The 23,201-nt window shown below is 39.9% G+C and overlaps 1 protein-coding gene across 2 annotated transcripts in view; it reads left to right on the forward strand.

Moving 5' to 3' along the window:
- Positions 1–698: 698 nt before the first annotated feature.
- MASP1 (MBL associated serine protease 1) overlaps positions 699–23,201 on the forward strand; it is a 68,611-nt gene continuing 46,108 nt past the window's right edge. For both annotated transcript variants that reach the window (XM_056565470.1, XM_056565471.1), the window contains exons 1-2: positions 699–789; positions 13,527–13,752. In XM_056565470.1, coding sequence (XP_056421445.1) covers positions 785–789; positions 13,527–13,752 — 231 coding nt within the window. In that variant the 5' untranslated portion in view covers positions 699–784. The remainder of the gene's footprint in view (positions 790–13,526; positions 13,753–23,201) is intronic.

Raw genomic sequence — 23,201 nt, forward strand, 5'->3', positions numbered from 1 at the left:
AAATCTGTTTAACTTTCTGGCACCAGTTCATTTAAACAAAAAAAGTTTTCCACCAAAGTACCCCTTTAAAATGTGATCTATTGGTGACTGATTTGCTTCTTCAGGAAATGGGTCCATCACAGCAATATGTTAGGACTTATTTATTAATAACTTATGGCGTGGTGTTGTTTATAACCCAGGCTACATCACTGCCCTGAGGAGAGATAATTGAAATAGAAATTATTTGATATTATTGGATTAATGAAAGAAAAACAAGTATTTATATGTGGATTTAACAATCGCAAAATATTAATCCTTTTGTCAACAAGACTACTATTTCCCGATTGTTAAATCAACATATAAATACTTGTTTTTCTTTCATTATTCCAATAACAATATCAAATAATTTCTATTTAAAAGACTTGTAATGGTGATAACTATGAATCATTACATTTCGCCATGTGGCTTTACACTATAGCTTGTGGAGGTCTGGAAGTTGTAATTGTGTTATAATTGTAGCACTTCAGGGAGTACTTTTGAACAAATTGCTCTTTTTCTTCTTTTTTTTGCCTTCCAACTTAAGTACTTATTTTAAAGTCCCGTCAGGCTTTTCTTTTTTTCTCCAGCTGAGGAACAGTTACAGACTAGGAGGCGTGACTAGAGTACAGAATAGCAGCACTCACTCCCAGGCACACAACACAGAAGCCGCATAACAAAGATAGACCCAAGCAGAGCAGCAATTGGGACCAGGCACACACACATACACAAAGGACATACAAGACAGAGACCAGCACAGGCTGCCAACATGAGGTTAGTAAGAAAAGAAATAAGTCACAAGGTGCAAAGGAAACTTTGTAAAGTCATAACTTGAAAATAATTCATGATGAGTGTTCAACTGCTTGAGTGTTGTAATGGAAAGTTAAGTTTCTTTGCAGTTGGCATTAAGTGTTATACATACTTTTAGCATGAGTTGCTTATGTCATGTGTAGCACAGTTCATCTGCATGATTTCTTAGCATCTATCATATTACTGCCTGCTTGTGTTAAGCATTTGTTCTATTGGCAAAAAGATGAAAGAAAGCTGACAATAATTAATCTTCATTTTTCTGAAAAATTAGTGATATAATATAGTAGATCACAGGCACGAAAACACAAACTTATACACAGAAACACACACACACACACACACACACACACACATATATATATATATATATATATATATATATATATATATATATTACTAAAGATTAATTATATATTAATGATGAAAATTATGACTTTAGTTCTTTATATTTAAGTATTCATGCTAAATACTGACATGCACAAATAATATGATATCATGTGAAATGCATGTCTAATTCAGTATTATTACGAGAGAGTAGAAATTATTGTACAAGAAGTAGAAAAGTAAAAAAAAATCTATGTATTATTGTGCTGAAGTGATATACAAATGCACAAGGCCACAGAATAATGAAACAGTTCCCTTTTGCACTGTGACCTGCAGAGAAATTCTACTTAGGTTCATGTAGTAAGGGTTAAATAAATAAACACATAATTATTATAATAATAGGAACTATTGGCATGTAAAAAAAAAAAACTACTAGTAATCTTCCTATTACATGATTATATAATGTGCTTGCACTATATTTAATGCCATGTCTACCCCAGTTTGTATAGTATGTGTTTTATTTACAAAACTCAGCTAAAACTTCTAAACAAAGATCCTACCGTCTTGTTTATAGAATTAGTTGAGTTTGTTTACAACTGGCCTATGACTATTGTCCATATGGCCATATCATACATGAGACATATATATATATATAGAGAGAGAGAGAGAGGGGGGGGGGGTCTGTAAATGTAGCTAATGGCATATGAATGAGTGCTTAATATACCCTTCAAGTTCTTGAAAGGCCAGGTGAAAATATAGATAAAGGGGAAGGGTTATGGGTAACGTTTTTAAATGATGCTTACAAATTTGAAATATAGTGGTTCCGGTTTGATGTTATAAATATGTCACAAGAAAAAAAGACATGAAAAAATATTGCTAGATTATAAAATAACATTTCTAACTTTGAAAATGTATTAGACAAAGAAACTCACTAAAGACCTTTGGTCCGGAATGAGGTTAAAACTTTGTTTTGCACATAGAATAATATATTCAAAATAGAACAGTAATATTACAGAGGGTATGTGAAAAAAATTATAATATGGTTGCTTTTGCTCATTTCATAAAGATTTCTACACTAGAAATTATGCATATAGTAAATATTGGTGCCATATTGACAATGGTTTTGATTGCAATTTTTATTTTTTTCATAGCCATGCACCCAATTTTGTAAAATCCATATAACCATCCATACAATATCCATATCATTTTATGGCTTGAGGTACCTCACTGACCTAAGAAAATCACAGTCCAATATCCTTTTCATAGACTACTGTCCCAGAGAAGCAGCAATCTATGGTTCTCTACGCATCATATTTTTCTACATAACTTTTGGAAACACTTGTTTATTTAAAAATGCAACAATATCTAGATGTGTATACATTAAGTGGTTTCCATGGATACAAAGTGAATGTCAGAAGTCTATACTTTTGATATATTAATGTTCTTGGTTTCTCAGATTTGAAAAGCTCTTCATTTAGTTCAGTTTGTGGTAATGGAGATTTATCTTGCCTTTTCGCTTCTGTTTCTCCCATATAGAGCATGCAGGGCCTGATTTTGATGACCTTCTAAGTTGCGCACTGTTTAGAGAAGATATGGCAGTAGTTCTTCTTCAGTCATTGTCTACATCTCCTTACTTTTTTGTTACATATTTTTTATTACAAGAATAGTAATGGATTATAGACATTTTGATAAGAAATGCAGATTTTGTATAACTTAAAAAAATACTCTGTTGGAAACAAAATGTTTTAGATTAACTGGTGCCAGAAAGACTTACAGACTTTACAGACTTGTAAATTACTTCTATATAAAAAAAAATTTCAAGTCTTTCAGTACTTATCAGCCGTTCTATGCCCAAGAGGAAGTTGCACTACAGTGCTCTCTGCTGCCACCTCTGTCCATGTCAGGAACTGTCCAGATTATGAGCAAATCCCAATAGCGAACTTCTCCTGCTCTGGACAGTTCCTGTAGTAAAAGACAGAGTTAACAGCAGAGAACACTGTGGTCAGACTGGAAAGAACTACACAACTTCCACTGGCACATATAGCAGCTTATAAGTACTAGAAGGGTTAAGATTTTACAAATTTGTATAATTTAATGGCACAAGTTGATTTGAAAAAAGAAAAAAAATCATTCCTCCAGCATATCCCTTTATTTACAATGAAAGATATCAAGTGGGTTTTCATGGATGTGTTCAGGCGTTGCTGAGACTTTAAACCATTGCTTAGTAATAAATGCTACTTGGCTTCTGGAAAACAAATAACATTTCTTATACTCCCATATTGCATGATGTGGTGCATTTACCTTTTTTTAATATGCATACATATTAGTAAAACTCTACAAGCAAACAATAATGTTTACCAGTAGTCAGTTTAGAACTAACAATCGACTTTATAAAAGCCAACACACAACATCCAAAGTCTCACCTTCTTCACACTATTAGTAATGCATCCATTTTCACAGCATAAGCATCTCAATGTGACCCAACCTCCGGGTCACTGCAGCTGCGATGACTGCTACTTAGCCGTGTCAGAGCAAACTCAGTTACAGTTCAGTAAGAGTGAATGGTGAAAGTCTCGTAACAATTGCAATTCATTCCTACTGGAGCGCAACTCAAAGGGGTAAATTTGGGTGAAGTAAAAGTTGACATCTCCATGTGGCTCTGAACTTTGAGTATCTTTGACAAGGAGAGTTGTATAAAACCTTTGCTCTTTTATGACAACTTAATGAATTAGTTATAGTTTTAGACACGCCCCTGTGCTTCTTTTAAGCAGCAAAGTCATTGCTGCCTCCAAGACTTTTCTCATGCTGCCTCTCTACAGCTGAGACTTTCCTCCATCACTTTGCTTTCTTCTAATGTCTTCTTCATATTTCTTTGAACAGCTATTAATGGGCTTATCAAAACTACATGAGGGGTCAGGAGTGTGCCCCATTCATTCTGGGGACAATTTTGTCCCCGTTCATGTGATCAGTGGGGGCTCAACAGTTGAAACCCCACAGATAAGCTTATTATTTTATATCCTGTTAATAGCAGTTAACTTCATGAGATGTAAATACCCCTTAAAACCATCAAATCTTTATTTAATACATCATCACAGGTTTAAAAGTCATATCAAAAGACAGCAATACAACCACACAGAACAAGATCCCCTGAGGAGGTATAATACCAAATAAGAGAAGACACTACCGCTCTTAATCCTCTATAAGGATTAACAAGACATGCGGCAAATTCAAGAAAACAAGGTGCATACTATATTCATGTACTGATCCAAAGATAAACAGAAAGCAGCTTGTTAACTATAGCCATGAATATACAGTGCACCAAATAAAAAAGAAGCAAGGAATAATGTTCCCAATAAGGAGACCACACACCCAAACATACGTTTCATCTTTGCCTTATCAGGGAGACTCCTGAGTGCTCATCTACCATTAATGTCAATGGGAATTCCACAAATGATGTTAGACAAGCCAACTTGGCTGATTTTAGCTTCCCAACCATCTGCAATGGCTGCAAACAGGATTAATATGACCAGGGAGCTATGTTTTTTTTTTTTTTACCTATGTGAAGACTTCTTTAAAGTATATACATCAATTAAATCACAAGTTGAGTAAACAACTTGTTTTCCCAAAACTTTTTAGGTGGTACATACTTTTTATTGCCTGCCAGTAGGAGTGAAGTCTGTTACATTTTGCTATATCTCACAACCTGTATTTAAACTGCCAGTACAGGCTGAAAACATGTGAGTAATGTTCTTTTTATTAATGTTTGACAAAAGCCAAAATACACAAAATAACAAGCAGCAAACAATGAAACAGTGGAACAAAGAGTGTGCAGAATCCTAATAAAACCAGTGTCAGTTTACTAAAATGTATAATTTTGTTTTCTTTGCGCTTCTAATTGTCATGTAAGTATATTCCCCTACATAGAAATGTGAATTTAAATCACTTGACTTACTCCTAAGATTTCACTGAATAAGCTCATTTGCATACGAATTACACACAGGAAGATTGACATTTGTGAACAAAATGGAAATCATCCTCGCAAATGTCTTGAGTTTTAGACAAAAATCTTTGATATGCAAAATGCTGCAGTAATCAAATCATTCCCACTTATGTGCTCATAAAACAAAGAATACTACTACTACTACGCCTGCTCCAATTCTCAGAAATCAGAAATGGTTTCTATACAATTTATAGGAATTTACCTAAAGTAAAACCCTAAATCTCATGTTGTACACCCTTCATTAAAGAGCACATTAATATTAATGGCATATTTTGGGGGATTCCTCATGAAATACATTGGAGTCACCAAAGATTTTACTTATAGACTAGCTGAGTACCCGGCATTGCCCGTTTTTTTCCTTCCTAATCCTTGTTGTGGAGGACAATCAACAGAGGAAGCTTTTGACTTCCTATCCCATTCTCATATATTGTTGTCGTATCCCAACCCCATGTCCCATCCTCATATCCCGACCTCACATCCCGACCTCCTATTTCGTCCAACAAAAAACCCAACCCTCACAAATGGGGGTAGTTAAGGGTTAAATTAACTATCCTATAGTTTAGTGGACATATCAGTAACATGTGACCAAGTATTTTCGAAATATCTCCAGCCATTTGGAAGTTAAGCAGTAACATATATTTCCCATAGACTTGTATGGGACTTTAAACAAAAACCCTGCCCCTGGCAAATAGGGGTGAGTAAGGGTTAAGTCCAAGATGGCTTATATTTGCGTAAAAAAAAAACAGGTACTTGTGGAAAATTTTTGGGTGTAAAGGAAAAGCACGCAGTTAATAAATCCTTGCGTACTATAGATGTCACTCCAAGGTACCCATATCGGGACATCAGGAGGAAATGCTCTATCAGAATGTATGCAAAAAAAGACTCAAAAAAACAGCTTGTGCAAAATTTTGGGCAAGAATTTACACACAAAAACAGTGTCAATTCTTTGATACATGTCCCCCATTGAGTTTTTTTTATATATATATATATATATATATATATATATATATATATATATATATATATTAATGCATTATAAAAATATTTACTGCAAGAAATCTAAATGTAAAAGGACATTATTTCTCAGTGCTAGCCATTCTTGTTTGTTTCACTTGACAATATTGTTTCAAATGAAAAGAAAAAGAAAAAAAATAATGGAGTAAATTTATAATATGTGACTTTTCACTTTTCAAGTTTGTTATAAGCAATCAAATGATTGCTTATAAAAGTCTCCTAGGGGCACATAGCAAACTGTTAAAAAAAAAAAAAAAACCTTCCCTTAATATATCACTACTAGCTGAGTACCCGGCGTTGCTGGTTTTTCCTTTCTAATCCTTGTTGGGAAGGAAAATCAACAGAGGAAGCTTTTGACTTCATATCCCGTTCTCATATATTGTTGTCATATCCCAACCCAATATCCCGACCTCCTATCTCGACCTCCTATCCCGACCTCCTATCACGACCTCCTATCCCGACCTCCTATCACGACCTTCTATCCCGACCTCCTATCCCGTCCTCATATCCCGTCCTCCTATCCCGTCCTTCTATCTTGTCCTCCTATCTTGACCTCCTATCCCGACCTCCTATCCCGTCCTCCTTTCCCGTCCTCATATCTTGACCTCCTATCCTGACCTCCTATCCCAACCTCCTATCCCGACCTCCTATCCCATCCTCCTATCCCGTTCTCCTATCTTGACCTTCTATTTTGACCTCCTATCCTGACCTCATATCCCATCCTCATGTCTCGACAGCATATCTTGACCTCCTATCTTGACTTCCTATCCTGACCTCCTATCTCGACCTCCTATCCAGTCCTCCTATCCCGACCTCCTATCCCAACCTCCTATCCCGATCCGTAATATGTGTACCAGGCATTGAAATATCTCTAGTTGTTTGGATGTTATGCAATAACATATATTTTCCATAGACTTGTATGGGACTTTAAACAAAAACCCCGACCATGGCAAATGGGGGTGAGTAAGGGTTAAATTACCTATCCTGTGTTTGGTGTTGACATATAAGTAACATGTGTGCAAGTTTCATGTTAATATCTTTAGCCGTTTGGACGTGTTGCTGTAACATACACACATACACACACACACACACACACATACATACACACACACATTGAGATTGAGTTTTATATATATATATATATATATATATATTCAAATATAGTTGATCATTGATGAAGCCTCAGTTAGCGCACAGAGCAGCAGCATGGATTCCCATCTGGCAAGTGAGGGCAGTCATGCCCCTTTGCCCAAAACCCTGCCCCTTTCCAATAGGCCATGCCACTTTAGAGAGTGCTGTGAAAAAAAGTCTAATAATCACACATCTGCAACTAGAGAAAAAATTGTTAACCCTAGCACAGCTCAGTAGGCAGAAAAAAATAAAAGATAAAGGTCAAAAAAGGATAATTTTAAGCATGTTTATAATTTTTTTGTTACATTTTTTAAAATAAATGTTAAAGTAAAACAAAAACTATATAAAATGGGTAGCGTTGTAATACTGACCCACAGAATAAAGCTTTACTATAAAGCAGTGGTTCTTAACCTGGGTTAAATCAAACCCCAGGGGTTCGGTGAGTCAGTCTCGTGGGATCGGCGGGGGAGGTTGCAAACGGACAGGCAAACCAAGCAATTGCTTGGGGCCCCGAGCAGAGCCGGTGTTTGCCCGTCCTGTAGTGACAGGGCAATTCCCCCATCACTATTAACTCCCTGCAGCCCCATGTTAAGTTTAAAAACGCAGGGGCCGCCGGGACATTGCGCACACCGGGACTTCACTGACGTCCCATGCATGTGCCCATAGAAACAAAGGCACAGAGGACCGGAGGATAGAGAAGGAGGAAGACGCGCGCTGGCCAGCTTGGTAAGTGACCAGCGGCACGTCATTTTCGGCGCTTCGACCACCGGTCCCGAGACCTACTGCCATAGCCGGAGTGGTGGTCGGAGCACTGAAGTGGGCAGTACACAGGCATACAGCCTCCAGCCATACACTGTATATGGCTGAAGGCTGTATGTCTGTGGGGGAACACTGCCTGCCTAATGTGGGGGAACACTGCCTGCCTAATGTGGGAGAACACTGCCTGCCTAATGTGGGGGAACACTGCCTGTCTAATGTGGGGGAACATTGCCTGCCTAATGTGGGGGAACACTGCCTGCCTAATGTGGGGGAACACTGCCTGCCTAATGTGGGAGAACACTGTCTGCCTAATGTGGGAGAACACTGTCTGCCTAATGTGGGGGAACACTGCCTGCCTAATGTGGGGAAACAGTGCCTGACTAATGTGGGGGAACACTGCCTGCCTAATGTGGGAGAACACTGCCTGCTTAATGTGGGGGAACACTGCCTGCCTAATGTGGGGGAACACTGCCTGCCTAATGTGGGAGAACACTGTCTGCCTAATGTGGGAGAACACTGTCTGCCTAATGTGGGGGAACACTGCCTGCCTAATGTGGGGGAACAGTGCCTGACTAATGTGGGGGAACACTGCCTGCCTAATGTGGGAGAACACTGCCTGCTTAATGTGGGGGAACACTGCATGTGCCTAATGTGTGGGGGAACACTGCCTGCGCCTAATGTGTGGGGGAACACTGCCTGCGCCTAATGTGTGGGGGAACACTGCCTGCGCCAAATGTGTGGGGAAACACTGCCTGCACCAAATGTGTGAGGGAACACTGCCTGCGCCTAATGTGTGGGGGAACACTGCCTGCGCCTAATGTGTGGGGGAACACTGCCTGCGCCTAATGGTTTTGTTCATTTTGTGCACCTATGTATAAATATATACTTAAAGGGGTTCTCCCTTGTTTATACTGTTTTTTTTATTATGTTTGTGTGTTATGTGTGTATAAGTATGTGTTTTTTTATGTGTGTTGTGATTATGTATATATGTATTTTCTTACCTTTTGTGAAGATTCGGAAGCTGGCCCCTTTTTCTTCCAGTGGCTTGCAGTGCACCTCGGCCTCCGCCATGTTGTGTTCGGTAAGTGGGATGTCGGGGTGTGTGTTCTTGCTTCTGTCCTTTCTATCTTCTGACGTCCGAGGCAAATCTTTTCTTCCTGTTTCTTCCGTGGCTCAGCGACGAATCTGCGGCCTATTCCAGTGCATGCGCAGGTAGTTTATTATTATTTTTTTTTTACCAATAAAGTTTTTTTTGTCTAACAGCGTAGCGTATGTTAGGTCTACGCTAATAGCGTAGCTTCGCGCAAGCGCAGACAGTTTGTTAATTAGACAAAAAAAACTTTATTGGTAAAAAAACAAAAACAAACGGCAAGCGCCGGAAGAGGCCGCAGATTCGTCGCTGAGCCACGGAAGAAACAGGAAGAAAAGATTCGCCTCGGACGTCAGAAACACACCCCTGACATCCCACTTTCCGAACACAACATGGCGGAGGCCGAGGTTACACAGCAAGCCGCTGGAAGAAAAAGGGGCCAGCTTCCGGATCTTCACAAAAGGTAAGAAAATACATATATACATAATCACAACACACATAAAAAAACACATACTTATACACACATAACACACAAACATAATAACAAAAAACAGAATAAACAAGGGAGAACCCCTTTAACCCCTTAAGGACTCAGGGTTTTTCAGTTTTTGCACTTTCGTTTTTTCCTCCTTACATAACCCTTTCAATTTTCCACCTAAAAATCCATATTATGGCTTATTTTTTGCGTCACCAATACTACTTTGCAGTGACATTAGTCATTTTACCCAACACTTCACGGCGAAACAGAAAAAAAAATCATTGTGCAACAAAATCGAAGAAAAAACGCCATTTTGTAACTTTTGGGGGCTTCTGTTTCTACGCAGTGCATATTTCGGTAAAAATTACACCTTATCATTATTCTGTAGGTCCATACGGTTAAAATGATACCCTACTTATATAGGTTTGATTTTGTAGTACTTCTGGAAAAAATCATAACTACATGCAGGAAAATGTATACGTTTAAAAATTTCATCTTCTGACCCCTATAACTTTTTTATTTTTTCACATACAGGGCGGTATGAGGACTCATTTTTTGTGCTGTGATCTGAAGTTTTTATCAGTTTGATTTTTGTTTTGATAGGACTTTTTGATCACATTTTATTAATTTTTTTAAATTTTGGTATAAAAAGTGACCAAAAATACGCTTTTTTAGACTTTTGAATTTTTTGGCGCATACGCCATTGACCGTGCGGTTTAATTAATGATATATTTTTATAGTTCGGACATTTACGCACGCTGCGATACCACATATGTTTATTTATTTTTTTTTTTAAACTGTTTTATTTTTTTATGGGAAAAGGGGGGTGATTCAAACTTTTATTAGGGAAGGGGTTAAATGACCTTTATTAACACTTTATTTACTTTATTTAACCTTTATTTACTTTTTTTGCAGTGTTATAGCTCCCATAGGGACCTATAACACTGCACATACTGATCTCTCATCCTGATCACAGGCGTGTATTAACACGCCTGTGATCAGTGTTATCGGCGCTTGACTGCTCCTGCCTGGATCTCAGGCACGGAGCAGTCATTCGTCGATCGGACACCGAGGAGGCAGGTAAGGGCCCTCCCGGTGTCCTGTAAGCTGTTTGGGATGCCGCGATTTCACCGCGGCGGTCCCGAACAGCCCGACTGAGCAGCCGGGTCACTTTCACTTTCACTTTAGAAGCGGCGGTCAGCTTTGACCGCCGCTTCTAAAGGGTTAATGCCGCACATTGCCACGATCGGCAATGTGTGGTATTAGCCGTGGGTCCCGGCCGTTGATGAGTGCCGGGACCAACGCGATATGATGCGGGATCGCGGCGCGATCCCGCTTTATATCGCGGGAGCCGGCGCAGGACGTAAATATACGTCCTGCGTCGTTAAGGGGTTAAATATATACCTCCTATATTTTGAATTTGAAAAAATCATATTTTATTTTTCCAATTAAGAGGGCTTCAGTGAGTGCGCATATGAAACTGGTGGGGTTCAGTATCTCCAACAAGGTTAAGAACCACTGCTATAAAGTGTACTGTGTAAAAAAAAAAAAAAATGTTGCAAAATGTTTACTCTACAAATAATATGTTTTTGTTTTGCTATTTATGGTAAGATGACAGATGTCAATACAGAGTACAACAGGTCCTGCAAAAAAACAAGTCCTCATATGGCTTCATTGATGGAAATGTAAAAGAGTTATGGTTTTAGAAAATTGAGGAGGAAAAAAGAAATTCATGTTTTCTAGGTCTGAACTGTCAGAAGTCTTTACTTATGAATTACATATAACAGCTATTTTGTCCAGATGGTAATGGAGAGAAAGGAGACCCCGATAATTGGACAACTTTTTTGTAACTTGTAAGAGCACCCTGAAATAAGTTATTTAAAAAATTCAATTTTAAAAGAAAAGATAAAAGACACACAAAAAATATACAACAACAATACTTCTCCAAAGGAACTTCCATGTAAACTTCCTGAAATCATTGGCTCCTCTTAGGGATAATCTTCTCACGGCAAGGACGTATTCATCAACATTTCCATACAAGATCTTTTGGTGTCTCTTTGTTCTTTCTTGTCAGAATGATTTAAGGAAACATCAAACCTCAAATAGTAGCTGTTGAACAGACAGGGTTTGATGTTTTGTGTGTTGTGCCTGCTGTTGATGTATTGGTGAGTTACTTTACATAAGTTTGAGACAGCCTGAGTATCTTGAGTACTATTAATGTGGAACAAAGATTACTAGTCTGCTTTTAAATATTAAATGTAATGCAGTTCTTTCCATGCCCAACAATGTTTTATGTTGTACCCTCTTACTGTTATACATATTTTTGGGAAGAGAATTATTAAAATTAGAGTCCTAGTTTCCTACTTTATTCTAGTTACATAAATCATCCTGTAATATGTCTATTGTATACTGTACATACAACCCATTTGTAGTTGAATTTATAAGGTTAAAGGGGTACTCCGGTGGTTAATTTTTTTGACTATATGGCATCTTCTTTGCAAGTTTTGTTTTTTTGCAATATACATGTGTCATATGTTTTGGCAGCATGTATGTGTTTTTCTTACCTGTTTGTTGGGCAGGAAGTTCTGTAGTTCAGAGTGTTTTTTTTTTCTTGTCTGCATGAGAAAAATAAGCCACGCCCCTCATCTCATCCAGCTGAGTACACAGCTCCTCACCTCCCCTCCCCCTGCTCTGTATTCTAAGGATGCAGGTCTGCACAGGAGAAGGAAAACAGAGAAGATAAGTGTTATCTGAAGGGGAGAATGAGAAGGTGCACAGGCTGGGGATGTATGGACTGCAGGGGAATAAATCTCATACTGGGAATGATCTCTATATGTGAAGGGGGAGGGGGGACTCCTGAATGACACATGCTGGGAGTTGTAGTCCCTGTTGTGTGTATGCTAGCATTTACAAACCAGTGTGCCTCCAGCTGTTGCAAAACTACAACTCCCAGCATACCCTGACAGACTTTGAGCATGCTGGGAGTTGTAGATTTGCAACAGCTGGAGGCACACTGGTTGGGAAACACTGTTCTAGCCTATTCAGCATACACATCATGTTACACCAGTGTTTCCCAACCAGTGTGCCTCCAGCTGTTGCAAAACTACAACTCCTAGCATGCCCAAAGGCTGTCAGGGCATTCTGGGAGTTGTAGTTTTGCAATACCTGGAGGCACCCTGGTTGGGAAACACTGGTGTATGCCCTACAGAGGTGTGGTGAACTACAACCCCCAGGAGACTACAGAGGCAGAATGCTGGTGTAATACCACAGACTGAAGATTCCTGAATGACACATGCTGGGAGTTGTAGTCCCGTTTGTGTGTGTATGACAGTGTATCCCAACCAAGGCTGATTATATTAGTGTGCTGTGTATAAGGGGGCCGACCAGGGAAAATAGTAGGATGGGTAAAGGGCGGAACAAACAAACAAAAAAAAAGGAGCCGCCCCAAACTAGCAAGGCATGTGGCATGCTGGGATTTGTAGTTTTCAGCACAGCAAGAAACAGGAAATAGAAGCAAAAATAGGAAAACAAAGTGGGGGATAAAAAGACAACAAAGGACGGAAATAGAGTAGGCTAAACAACAAGAATAGAAATGAAACAAAACAAATAGGGTAAGTCACAAACGGAAAAACACATTGACCACCGGAGTACCCCTTTAAATAAACCATATTTGTGCCTTAGAAATGTTTTCCAAATAACTGTTAAAAAGTGCTTGTGGTAAATTAGATATGTGATAGCGGTGTGTGATGAGGGCAGATGTTGCTACCCTAGGGGCAGATGGCATTAACCCCTTGTATTCATGGCAAATGCAACATAAAAAATAAATGAGAAGATGATTTCATAGTATTTTGTATGTGGCCAAAAACAAACATGTATTATAATATTGTATCATTTTTTTTTTCTAGGTTATTTCTTCTTGTCACTCCTTTTCTGTGGTTGCTCTGTGAAGGAAATGTCATTGTGCTCAGGGAAATGTATGGCGAGATCAGAACCCCCAATTTTCCAGATTCTTATCCCAGTGAAATGGAGGTTACCTGGAATATCACTGTCCCAGAGGGATACAGGATTAAGCTGTACTTCATTCATTTTGACTTGGAGCCCTCTTACTTATGCGAGTATGATTATGCCAAGGTAAAATAAATAGAGATCAATTGAAAAAATACTAATATATTTTACATTCTAATTGTGTAGTGCAGATTTGTCAAAGCATTAAATGTGGTTTTAGTTTTTAGATAAATGACATGCTGAAAATGCAATCCACTCTACAGGCAAACCAGACTGATTATATATATATATATATATATATATATATATATATATATACGGTATATTCATTCATTCAATTGTTTGCTCATTCTAGGTTTAGGAGTCTGTCTGGGTTAGGAGCTCTACATACACACAGAGAAGGCTGTTAATAACTAGACCAATGGACTCCAAAGTCCAGAATAAGCATGATACTGAACCATTTCCCATAACTATATGTATACGTGCATTAAAAAAGTATTTTGACCATTTTACATTTTGTAATTTTGTGGCCTTGTCCTAAAAAAAAAAATTGATGTCCCCCCCCCCCAATCTGTATTCAATACCCCATAATGAGAATGTAAAAACTGAATTTTATTTAAAAATGATGCTGATTTTTTAAAAAGGAAAAACTAAAATTTGGCATGGACATATATATGCAGACCCTTTACTATTAGGGTATGTTCACACGAGCGTATTTCGCAGCGGATCCCCCGCTGAAGGACCCTCTGTATTCTGCCTTCACATGTGCCTGCTCGTAGCGGCAATATGCCGCTACGTGCAGACACACTGAAGCGATGTGGGAGTCGCCGCACACGCGCGATGTACTCGCACACATCGGGGCCGCTCCCCCTGTTCAATGAGCTAAGCCGAGAGCTGCCACGAAGTGCGAGTATACTGCGCATGCGTGCGGTGACTCGCACATCGCACTGTGTCTGCTCGTAGCGGAGTATTGCCGCTCCGAGCAGGCACATGTAAAGGCAGAATACAGAGGGTCCTTCAGAGGCGGATCTGCAGCGTAAAATATGCTGCAAATCCGCTCGTGTGAACGTACCCTAACACTTAAAATCGAGATCTGGCTCCTCCCATTTCTTTTGATGATCTTTGAGATGTTTCTTCACCTTGATTGGAGTCACCTGTAGTAAATTCAGGTTGGATATGATTTGAAAAGACCCAGCCCTGTCTATATAAGGTCTTACTGCTAACAATACATATCAGAACAAAAAAGGTATTCTGAATGGAAACCTGATCCAGAGTGCTCTGGACTTCAGACTGGGTCAAAGGTTCTCCTTCCAACAAGACAGTGACTTTTGGCACACAGCCAAGGCAGCAAAGGAGTGCCTTAGTAACACCTTAGGGTCCTTGAGTGGCCCAGACAGAGACCTGACTTTTAACCCAATGCAACATTTCTGTAGAGACCACTGATGGTCCCCATCCAACCTGACAGAGCTTAAGAGGATCTGCAGAGAAGAATGGCAGAAAATCCCCAAATTCTGGTGTACAGACCTTGTGACATCATGCCTAACAACACTTAAGTTAACACAATTAAGTATTGAGTTAAAGGGGTACTCCGTCCTTAGACAACTTATCCCCTATCCAGCGGTGTGACTCCCGCATTTCAATTGCAGCACCCCAGACATCCGGTACACGGAGCAAACTTCACTCCATGCCAGATGACTGGAGATGCGGGGTGGAGGCTCATGACGTCACGGTCACTCCCCGCTCGTGATGTCATGTCCATGCCCCCTCAAGCAAGTCTATGGGAGGGGGCGTGACTGTTTCTATTGGAATAATTTATGTGCATGACATCTATAAAAATTATTTTTTATTATTGTCATGAATAAGAAAACATCAGTCTCATTTTTTTTTTCTAGACCTAATGGTACATTGATAAAAACGAATGTTGACTTTTCAGAGTTATGTAGGTTCTCTTCATCTGCGTTATTTATACTTTACAATTTGTAGATACTGTCAGAATTGGACGGTTCCTTGGGTTTAGAAGAGGGAGATATTCTGGAGTTCCACCCTCCATCTATAACAACACGTGCAACTCCAGTTTTGATAGTATTGTACATACAGTTCACATTATCATATCAATAAGGTTTTATGTGCCCCTTCGGTCATAGGTCCTAATGGCAAGTTATTGTCTCCAAAACCAGTTTGATATGGAGAGGCCTAAAGTAGGACCCTTAAAGGGGTACTCCACTCCTAGATATCTTATCCCTATGCAAAGGATAGGGGACAAGATGTATGATCGTGGGGGTCCTGCTGCTGGGGACCCCCGCAATCTCCCTGCTGCACTCGGCATTTGTTTAGAGCATTGGGTGCAGCATGGGAGGCTTGTGATGTCGTGGCAACACCCTTCTAGTGACATCATGGCCACACCTCCTCAATGCTCCTCAAGTCTATAGGAGGGGGTGTGAAGGCCGTCATGCCCCCTCCCATAGACTTGTATTGAGGGGACGTGGTCATGACATCACGAACGGCCATGACTGTGATGTCACAAGTCTCTGCCCTGCATCGCCAGTCATCCGGCATGGAGCGAAGTTCGCTCCCTGCAGCGGATGTCTGGGGTGCCGCAACAGAGATCAGACATCTTATCCTTTGGATAGGGGATAAGATGTCTAGGGCTGGAGTACCCCTTTAAGTATCCTGGTGGACCAGTCTGACCTTTAACCTTGTGGTAACAGCTCTCCCAGCTATTGTTCCTTCTTAAAAGCATACTACTTGTTGGCCCTGATTTACTAAGAGTGTTGGGTTTTTACTAGTGTGGAATGTTGTTTTAGACTTGCAGGATTCCATTCCATTTAGTATAGGGATTTAAAAATTCACAGGTCGGGAAAGTTCTGACCATCTTTTCCTTGGTGGAAAGTCCCAAACATTTATTCACAGGATTTTCTGTGAATTCAATGGTATATAGGTCAGGTTGTGGAGACACACCGCTTTTCTGTATGGTCACGCACCTTTTACGTGTTTGTAGGTTTATTTTGGAGCAATGCGCCACATTTTGGTGCACAACCCAACAAAAGCAGGTCAGGTTTACAAAAGGAAATCAGGAGCATTGTGGACAACCAGGAATGTGTGTTTGCATAAAAATTGCCATAGAGGATTTTATGAGAAATAGCGTTCTTTCCAGAGTATTCAGACCAGAGAAGTGTCCTCTGCCCTTAAATAAACACAGTGGTCTCTGGTTAAGTTAATATTTGCTGTTTCCTGTCCTATCTCATTGCACTGGCTGATGGATGTGCGCACAGAGATTGTTACTAATGAAATGTTTTTTTCTTGGCCCAGATAATGATGTAAACATGTTGACATGATTGACAGCTGGACCGTTCCTCTTGTGGGAGATTCTCCTTAAGTGCAAATTAAGGATTATGTAAAGATGGGGGAGGTTAATACTCACATAGAGCATTCACATCCAATTCTTTCCCGGCAGTAATATACTGTTCAGTTTAATAAAACTATCATATAGACTGAATATATTTATGGATTAATTTATTGATTTAAAGGTGCAATGTCCCATCATTAAATGTTTTTCAGTATAAGTAGTGTTACATTCTTCCATTTCTGCTCTTTGTCGGCTGTTTACACATCTTTGTTAATTTTCTTCACTGGAGCCAGGGACTTAGTGAACTGTTCCCTGCTGATTTGTCACAATAGTCAGCACTGGTGTCTGCCTGAATGCAGTCTTTTTTTTGTTCCTTTTCTTTTTCCCCTCTATACCCTAACAGCTTGCTTAACCCTTGCCCTTAAAACATGAGTTTGGATTCAAGCAGATCAAGTGGAGCCGTATTATTTATATGCAAACAAGAGTCTGAACCCATATCAGCCAGTTCCTTTCTTATTTCTGTCTTTTAGTCTGACCCTTGCTCCCTTTGGAGTGGTTTGTCCATTCCCTTTGTTGGATTGATAGATAGTAGATCTTTAGTTTCATTCAGTAGTTGAACATTTGAGTTGTGTTTAGGTCTTAAGGAATGTCATTGATTCTAAACCAGCTCCCTTCACTTGTAGGTAATGTATAAGTATCTAAGGCTTTAAACAACAACTAACTAAAATAGGAGATACTACAATACAATAATTAAATATCAAATAATTATAGTCGTAGCCATCCATCTACAAGACTGAGACATAATTCCTAGTTAATATGATTGTGGGGTTCACCTTTGGCATCTATTTTGGCAAGGTGCTGTATACACTAACAAATATATTATAATATACAGTATATACACTGTCTTTATGCTTCTGATTTTCATAATTTCCCATAGGCCACATGCCCACGCCACAAAGAATGATAGCATAGAGAGCCTCTAATGCACTGTGAGTTGTCATACAAATCTTTATCAGGCATTGTATCCAGTAAACAATACTCAATATAAGTCAAACTCCTTTGGGATGACTATCCTAAGTTGTACAAAAATAGTTTTCTATGAGATGGTCCGCTCCATGAACAAAGTATACATAATGCCAGTTGAAGAGTTTTATTTCAGGAAGATTGCACTATAGACAAACATGGAAAATTGTGTCCAATTGTGTGTAGGTAAGCATTATTCATACAGAAAAATGCAGTTCTATTGAACTGTGCTCCATTGGTACAGACCGCTCTAGACAGGTTCTATCAATTGAAGATCCCAGCCAGTGACTGGAGAGGTAGGCCCTCTGACTACCTCAATAGTAGATTACCTTGCGGGGAAAGGATCCACACCACCAGAGACCGTTTAACAGTCCCTGTAGATGCCGCTGTCAGCTTTGGGTCATAGCCGGCCATGGCGATATCCGTATGCTGGCTATTAACAGCGACCCCCAGCTACTGAAATCAGCTGAAGACACAATGTATGACATGGGCTCAAATCAGGAGCCCACACCATGCGTTCTTATGGCCACCATGGTTTCACGTAATGATGACACGTCATGGGTCGTTAAGGGGTTAAAATAAAACAGGTCGCCCACTTGCTCCTGATTGCCATCCCATTAGGTGAAAACATTTGACTATAATTTTACCTGCAAATTATTTGCTAATCCTAAAGGTTCACATACTTTTTCCAATCATGTGATATTCACCTCAATAAATAAATGATCAGGTTTAATATTTCTGATGGATTTGTTTCTCTATATCTACTTTTAGGTGTGAAAATCTAATGTAGTTTTAGGTCAAATCTATGAAGAAACATAAACCTTTTTGAAGGGTTCACAAACTTTCAAACTTCATTGTACATATAAACATTTGGACACCAAGACAAACACATCGATAAACACATTTTCACAAATAAAAATACCTACAGGGATTTGATAATATAGAAATCTCCCAAGAATGGACCCAATGAAGAAATTTTACAAAATCGCTAATGCATGTAAAATAACTAGACAAAATTAGTAAATTGAAAAACATATGCAACATGAGCACCTCAAAATAACAAAGATGCCCTCTACATCAGTGAATTCTAGTCTACCACACTGAATATGTAAACGGATGTTTGTATGTTCCAGCATCACGTCCAGACGGCTAAAGATATGAAACTTGGCACACATGTTACTTATATGTCAACAACAAACATAGGATAGGTAATTTAACCCTTACTCACCCCCATTTGCCAGGGTCGGGGTTTTTATTTAAAGTCCTATACAAGTCTATGGGAAATATATGTTACTGCATAGCTTCCAAACGGCTGGAGATATTTAGATAATACTTCCTACTACTACTCCCATTTGTGAGGGTCGGGGTTTTTGTTTAAAGTCCCATGCAAATCAATAGGAAATGTATATTCCCACGTAACATAAATAAAAATATATTATAGTTTGAATTAACCCTTACCTACACCCTTACATAAAAGATGGGTTTTTGATTTAAGTCCCATGTAAGTGTATGGGACTTCCAGTACCTTATGCCACAAGCTCCGCTCTGCATCTCCTGGTAAATGTGTCAATTGGGCTTGCAAGCCACACCCCATCTCACAAAGAGAGGAGGTCGGGATAGGAGGTTGGGATAGGAGGTCGAGATATGAGGATGGGATATGAGGACGGGATATAAGGTCAAGATAGGAGGACGGGATAGAAGGTCAGGATATGAGGTCAGGATAGGAGGTCGGGATAGGAGGTTGAGATATGAGGACAGGATATGAGGTCAAGATAGGAGGATGGGATAGGAGGTTGGGATATAAGGTCAGGATATGATGACAGAATATGAGGTCGGGATATGAGAATGGGATATGAGGACAGGATATGAGGTTGAGATATGAGGACGGAATATGAGGACGGAATAGGAGGATGGGATAGGAGGATGGGATAGGAGGTCGAGATATGAGGACGGCATATGAGGACGGGATATGAGGATGGGATAGGAGGTCAAGAAATGAGGTCGAGATATGAGGACGGGATAGGAGGTCAGGATATGAGGTCGAGATATGAGATTAAGATTTGAGGTTGGGATATGAGGACAGGATACAAGGTCAAGATGTGAGGATGGGATATGAGGACGGGATAGGAGGTCGAGATATGAGGACTGGATAGGAGGAAGGGATAGGAGGTCAGGATATGAGGTCGAGAAATGAGGACGGGATATGAGGACAGGATAGGAGGTCGAGATATGAGGTCAGGATATGAGGACGGGATATGAGGATGGGATATGTGGTCGGGATATGTGATCAGGATATGAGGTTGAGTTATGAGGACGGGATATGGGAACGGGATATAGGGTTGGGATATGTCAACAATATATGGGGATGGGATATGAAGTCAAAAGCTTCCTCCTTTGTTGATTTTCCTCCCCAACAAGGATGGGGAAGGAAAATCCGGGCAACGCCGGGTACTCAGCTAATAGCATATAAAATATAGTCGGCCCAGTAAATGTGAAGTTTACAGTGTCAGGCAGGCATGATCCAGATAAGTGTACGTGATGTGTATATTGTACTTTGTGGATAAATGACCCCTACATTCACTGGACAGACAGTCTTGTGGCAATGCTGTATGCAAGTGTGGAGTGCTCTCGCACCCGAACCAGTGTGCGCAAGAATGTATGCATTGCAACTCAGTATAAAATATGGTCCAGATTTATCAAACTGTGAGAGAAAAACTGTGATTTTCCCACAGCAACTAATCACAGCTCAGCTTTCACTTTACAAGAGCTGGTTAGCTGAGCTGTGATTGGTTGCTGTGAAAAAATCCATCCACTTTTCACAGTTTGATAAATCTGGGCCTATGTATGCAGTACATATTGCACTGCATACAGTATACAGTATGACAGGTGTCCCTGCTTGTGAACGATTTGTGGGACCAGTAGGATGGCAGATGAATGCTGGAAGCTGCTACTCCATTAGCATATAAAATAATTCATCCAAAACCATCTGTACATCTCACCACCAACGACAATGCTGAATTCCCACTTTCTAGGTACTCCGGTTTCCACAAAGAGGTCCATTGGCTTTCTATTAAATTAATCCTAGTGTATGTGTGTGAGAGATAGGGAAATTACATTGGGGGAGATTTATCAAATCTTTTGCAAAATTAAAGAAGACATCTGATTGGTAAATTGATAAATCTTCCCCATTGTGATTTTCAGTAGAGACAAGGAACTCTGTGGGATATGTTGGTGCCATGAAGACAACAGGAAATGTAATGAATAATTCAACATATTCAACACATAACATGCAGTATTTATAAACTGGTATTTCTAAAGGATATTAATGAACGTATTAGTCAGTGTCTTCGGCTGACTTACTGGGATTTCATCAACAGTTGAAAGGTTTATCACTAACTGTTTACAGCAAGTGATAATGACCTCCAGGTTAACGTCCTACCAAGAATAGAACAAAATGAACCTAGTGTCTGTGTAACTATACATATTCTTTCTTTATTTATCTCTATACTAAAAATAATAAGACACATGCTATCCATTAAAAGGAATAGATTTTATGTACTTATTATTTTTTATTAAATAAAAATGTTTTATAATTTTGCAGAATTGTTGTTTTAAAAAAAGAGCAGTCTAAACCATACAAGTAAGTTTAGCAAATTGACAAAAACACAGTTTCTTCAATATCTGATGCAATATATGAAATCCCCAAAACAAAGAACAGAGGGGCAAACATCCCAGGCTGTAAATTACTGGTACTCATATGTTATACGCAGGGCAGTATTTACAGATTATGTTGCCCTAGGCACTAAGCCTGAGTAGGTACCCAGTAGAGGTACTGACCAATTATCACCATGAATAGATCATTTCAGATTGCGTTCACACGTGGCAATTCATTTTCCAAAATTGCAGCAAGGCTAGGTTTCCACACACGTTTTATTCTGTCATTTTTTGGAAAACTGCCACTGCAGTTTTTGTGCCAAAGCCAGAAGTACGACTAAGGGTGCAGCTAATGCACCTGAAACACATTACTTTATGTCTCCTGTCTTTGGCTTTTAAACAATAAATCTACTTGTTGCACAAGACCTGCGCTGGACTATATTGCACTTTCTCCCTGTTGTTCATGTGCTGCCTCGCACAGAGTCCGGGTCACGGATAGGCCGTGGGGGTGAGTTGAAGCATCAGTTCCTATTTGCTATTTAAAGCCAGAAGTGTATTCAAAAGGAATGGGAAATATAAAAGAAGACATATTTCTCCTTACTACTGGATTCACTTCTGACTTTTGCTCAAAAACTGCAGTGGCAGTTTTCAAAAATACAGCCTCAGTAATGATAATTATACTGACTGCTTCCCCTGCCCTCCTCCCTGAAACTGTTTCAACTATACATTGATTGCTCCTGACTGCCTTCATCCCCTGTGCTGACTTTCCCCTCCTTAATGCTGACTGCTCCTCCTTTTATGCTTACTGTCTTCTCCTTTATGCTGGTTGCCTCCTCCATGTTTGACTGTCCTCCGCCCTCATGCTGACTGCCTCTTTTCTGCTAACTGTCTTCTCCCTCATGCTGACTGCCTCCCCATAGTGCTGAGAGGCATTCTTCCTTAGGCTGATTGTCTCCTTCTTGCTGACTGTCTTCACTCATGCTGACTACACTCCTCCCTCATGCCCACTACCCTCCTCACTTATGCTGATTGTCTCTTCCTTCATGCTGACTAATACCCTCCTACCTCATGCTGACTGCTTCCTTCATGCTGACTGTTTCTTTACCTCATGCTGACTTCCTCCTTCATGCTGACTATCCTCCTTTCTCATGCTGACTGCCTCCTTCATGCTGAATACCCTCCTTTCTCATGCTGACTGCCTCCTTCATGCTGACTACCCTCCTTTCTCATGCTGACTGCCTCCTTCATGCTGACTACCCTCCTTTCTCATGCTGACTGCCTCCTTCATGCTGACTACTCTCCTTTCTCATGCTGAGTTCCTCCTTCATGCTGACTACCCTCCTTTCTCATGCTGACTGCCTCCTTCATGCTTACTACCCTCCTTTCTCATGCTGACTGCCTCCTTCATGCTGACTACCCTCCTTTCTCATGCTGACTGCCTCCTTCATGCTGACTACCCTCCTTTCTCATGCTGACTGCCTCCTTTATGCTGACTACCCTCCTTTCTCATGCTGACTGCCTCCTTCATGCTGACTACCCTCCTTTCTCATGC

This window comes from Hyla sarda, chromosome 3 (genome assembly GCF_029499605.1).
Source record: "Hyla sarda isolate aHylSar1 chromosome 3, aHylSar1.hap1, whole genome shotgun sequence".
NCBI classification, from domain to species: Eukaryota; Metazoa; Chordata; class Amphibia; order Anura; family Hylidae; genus Hyla; species Hyla sarda.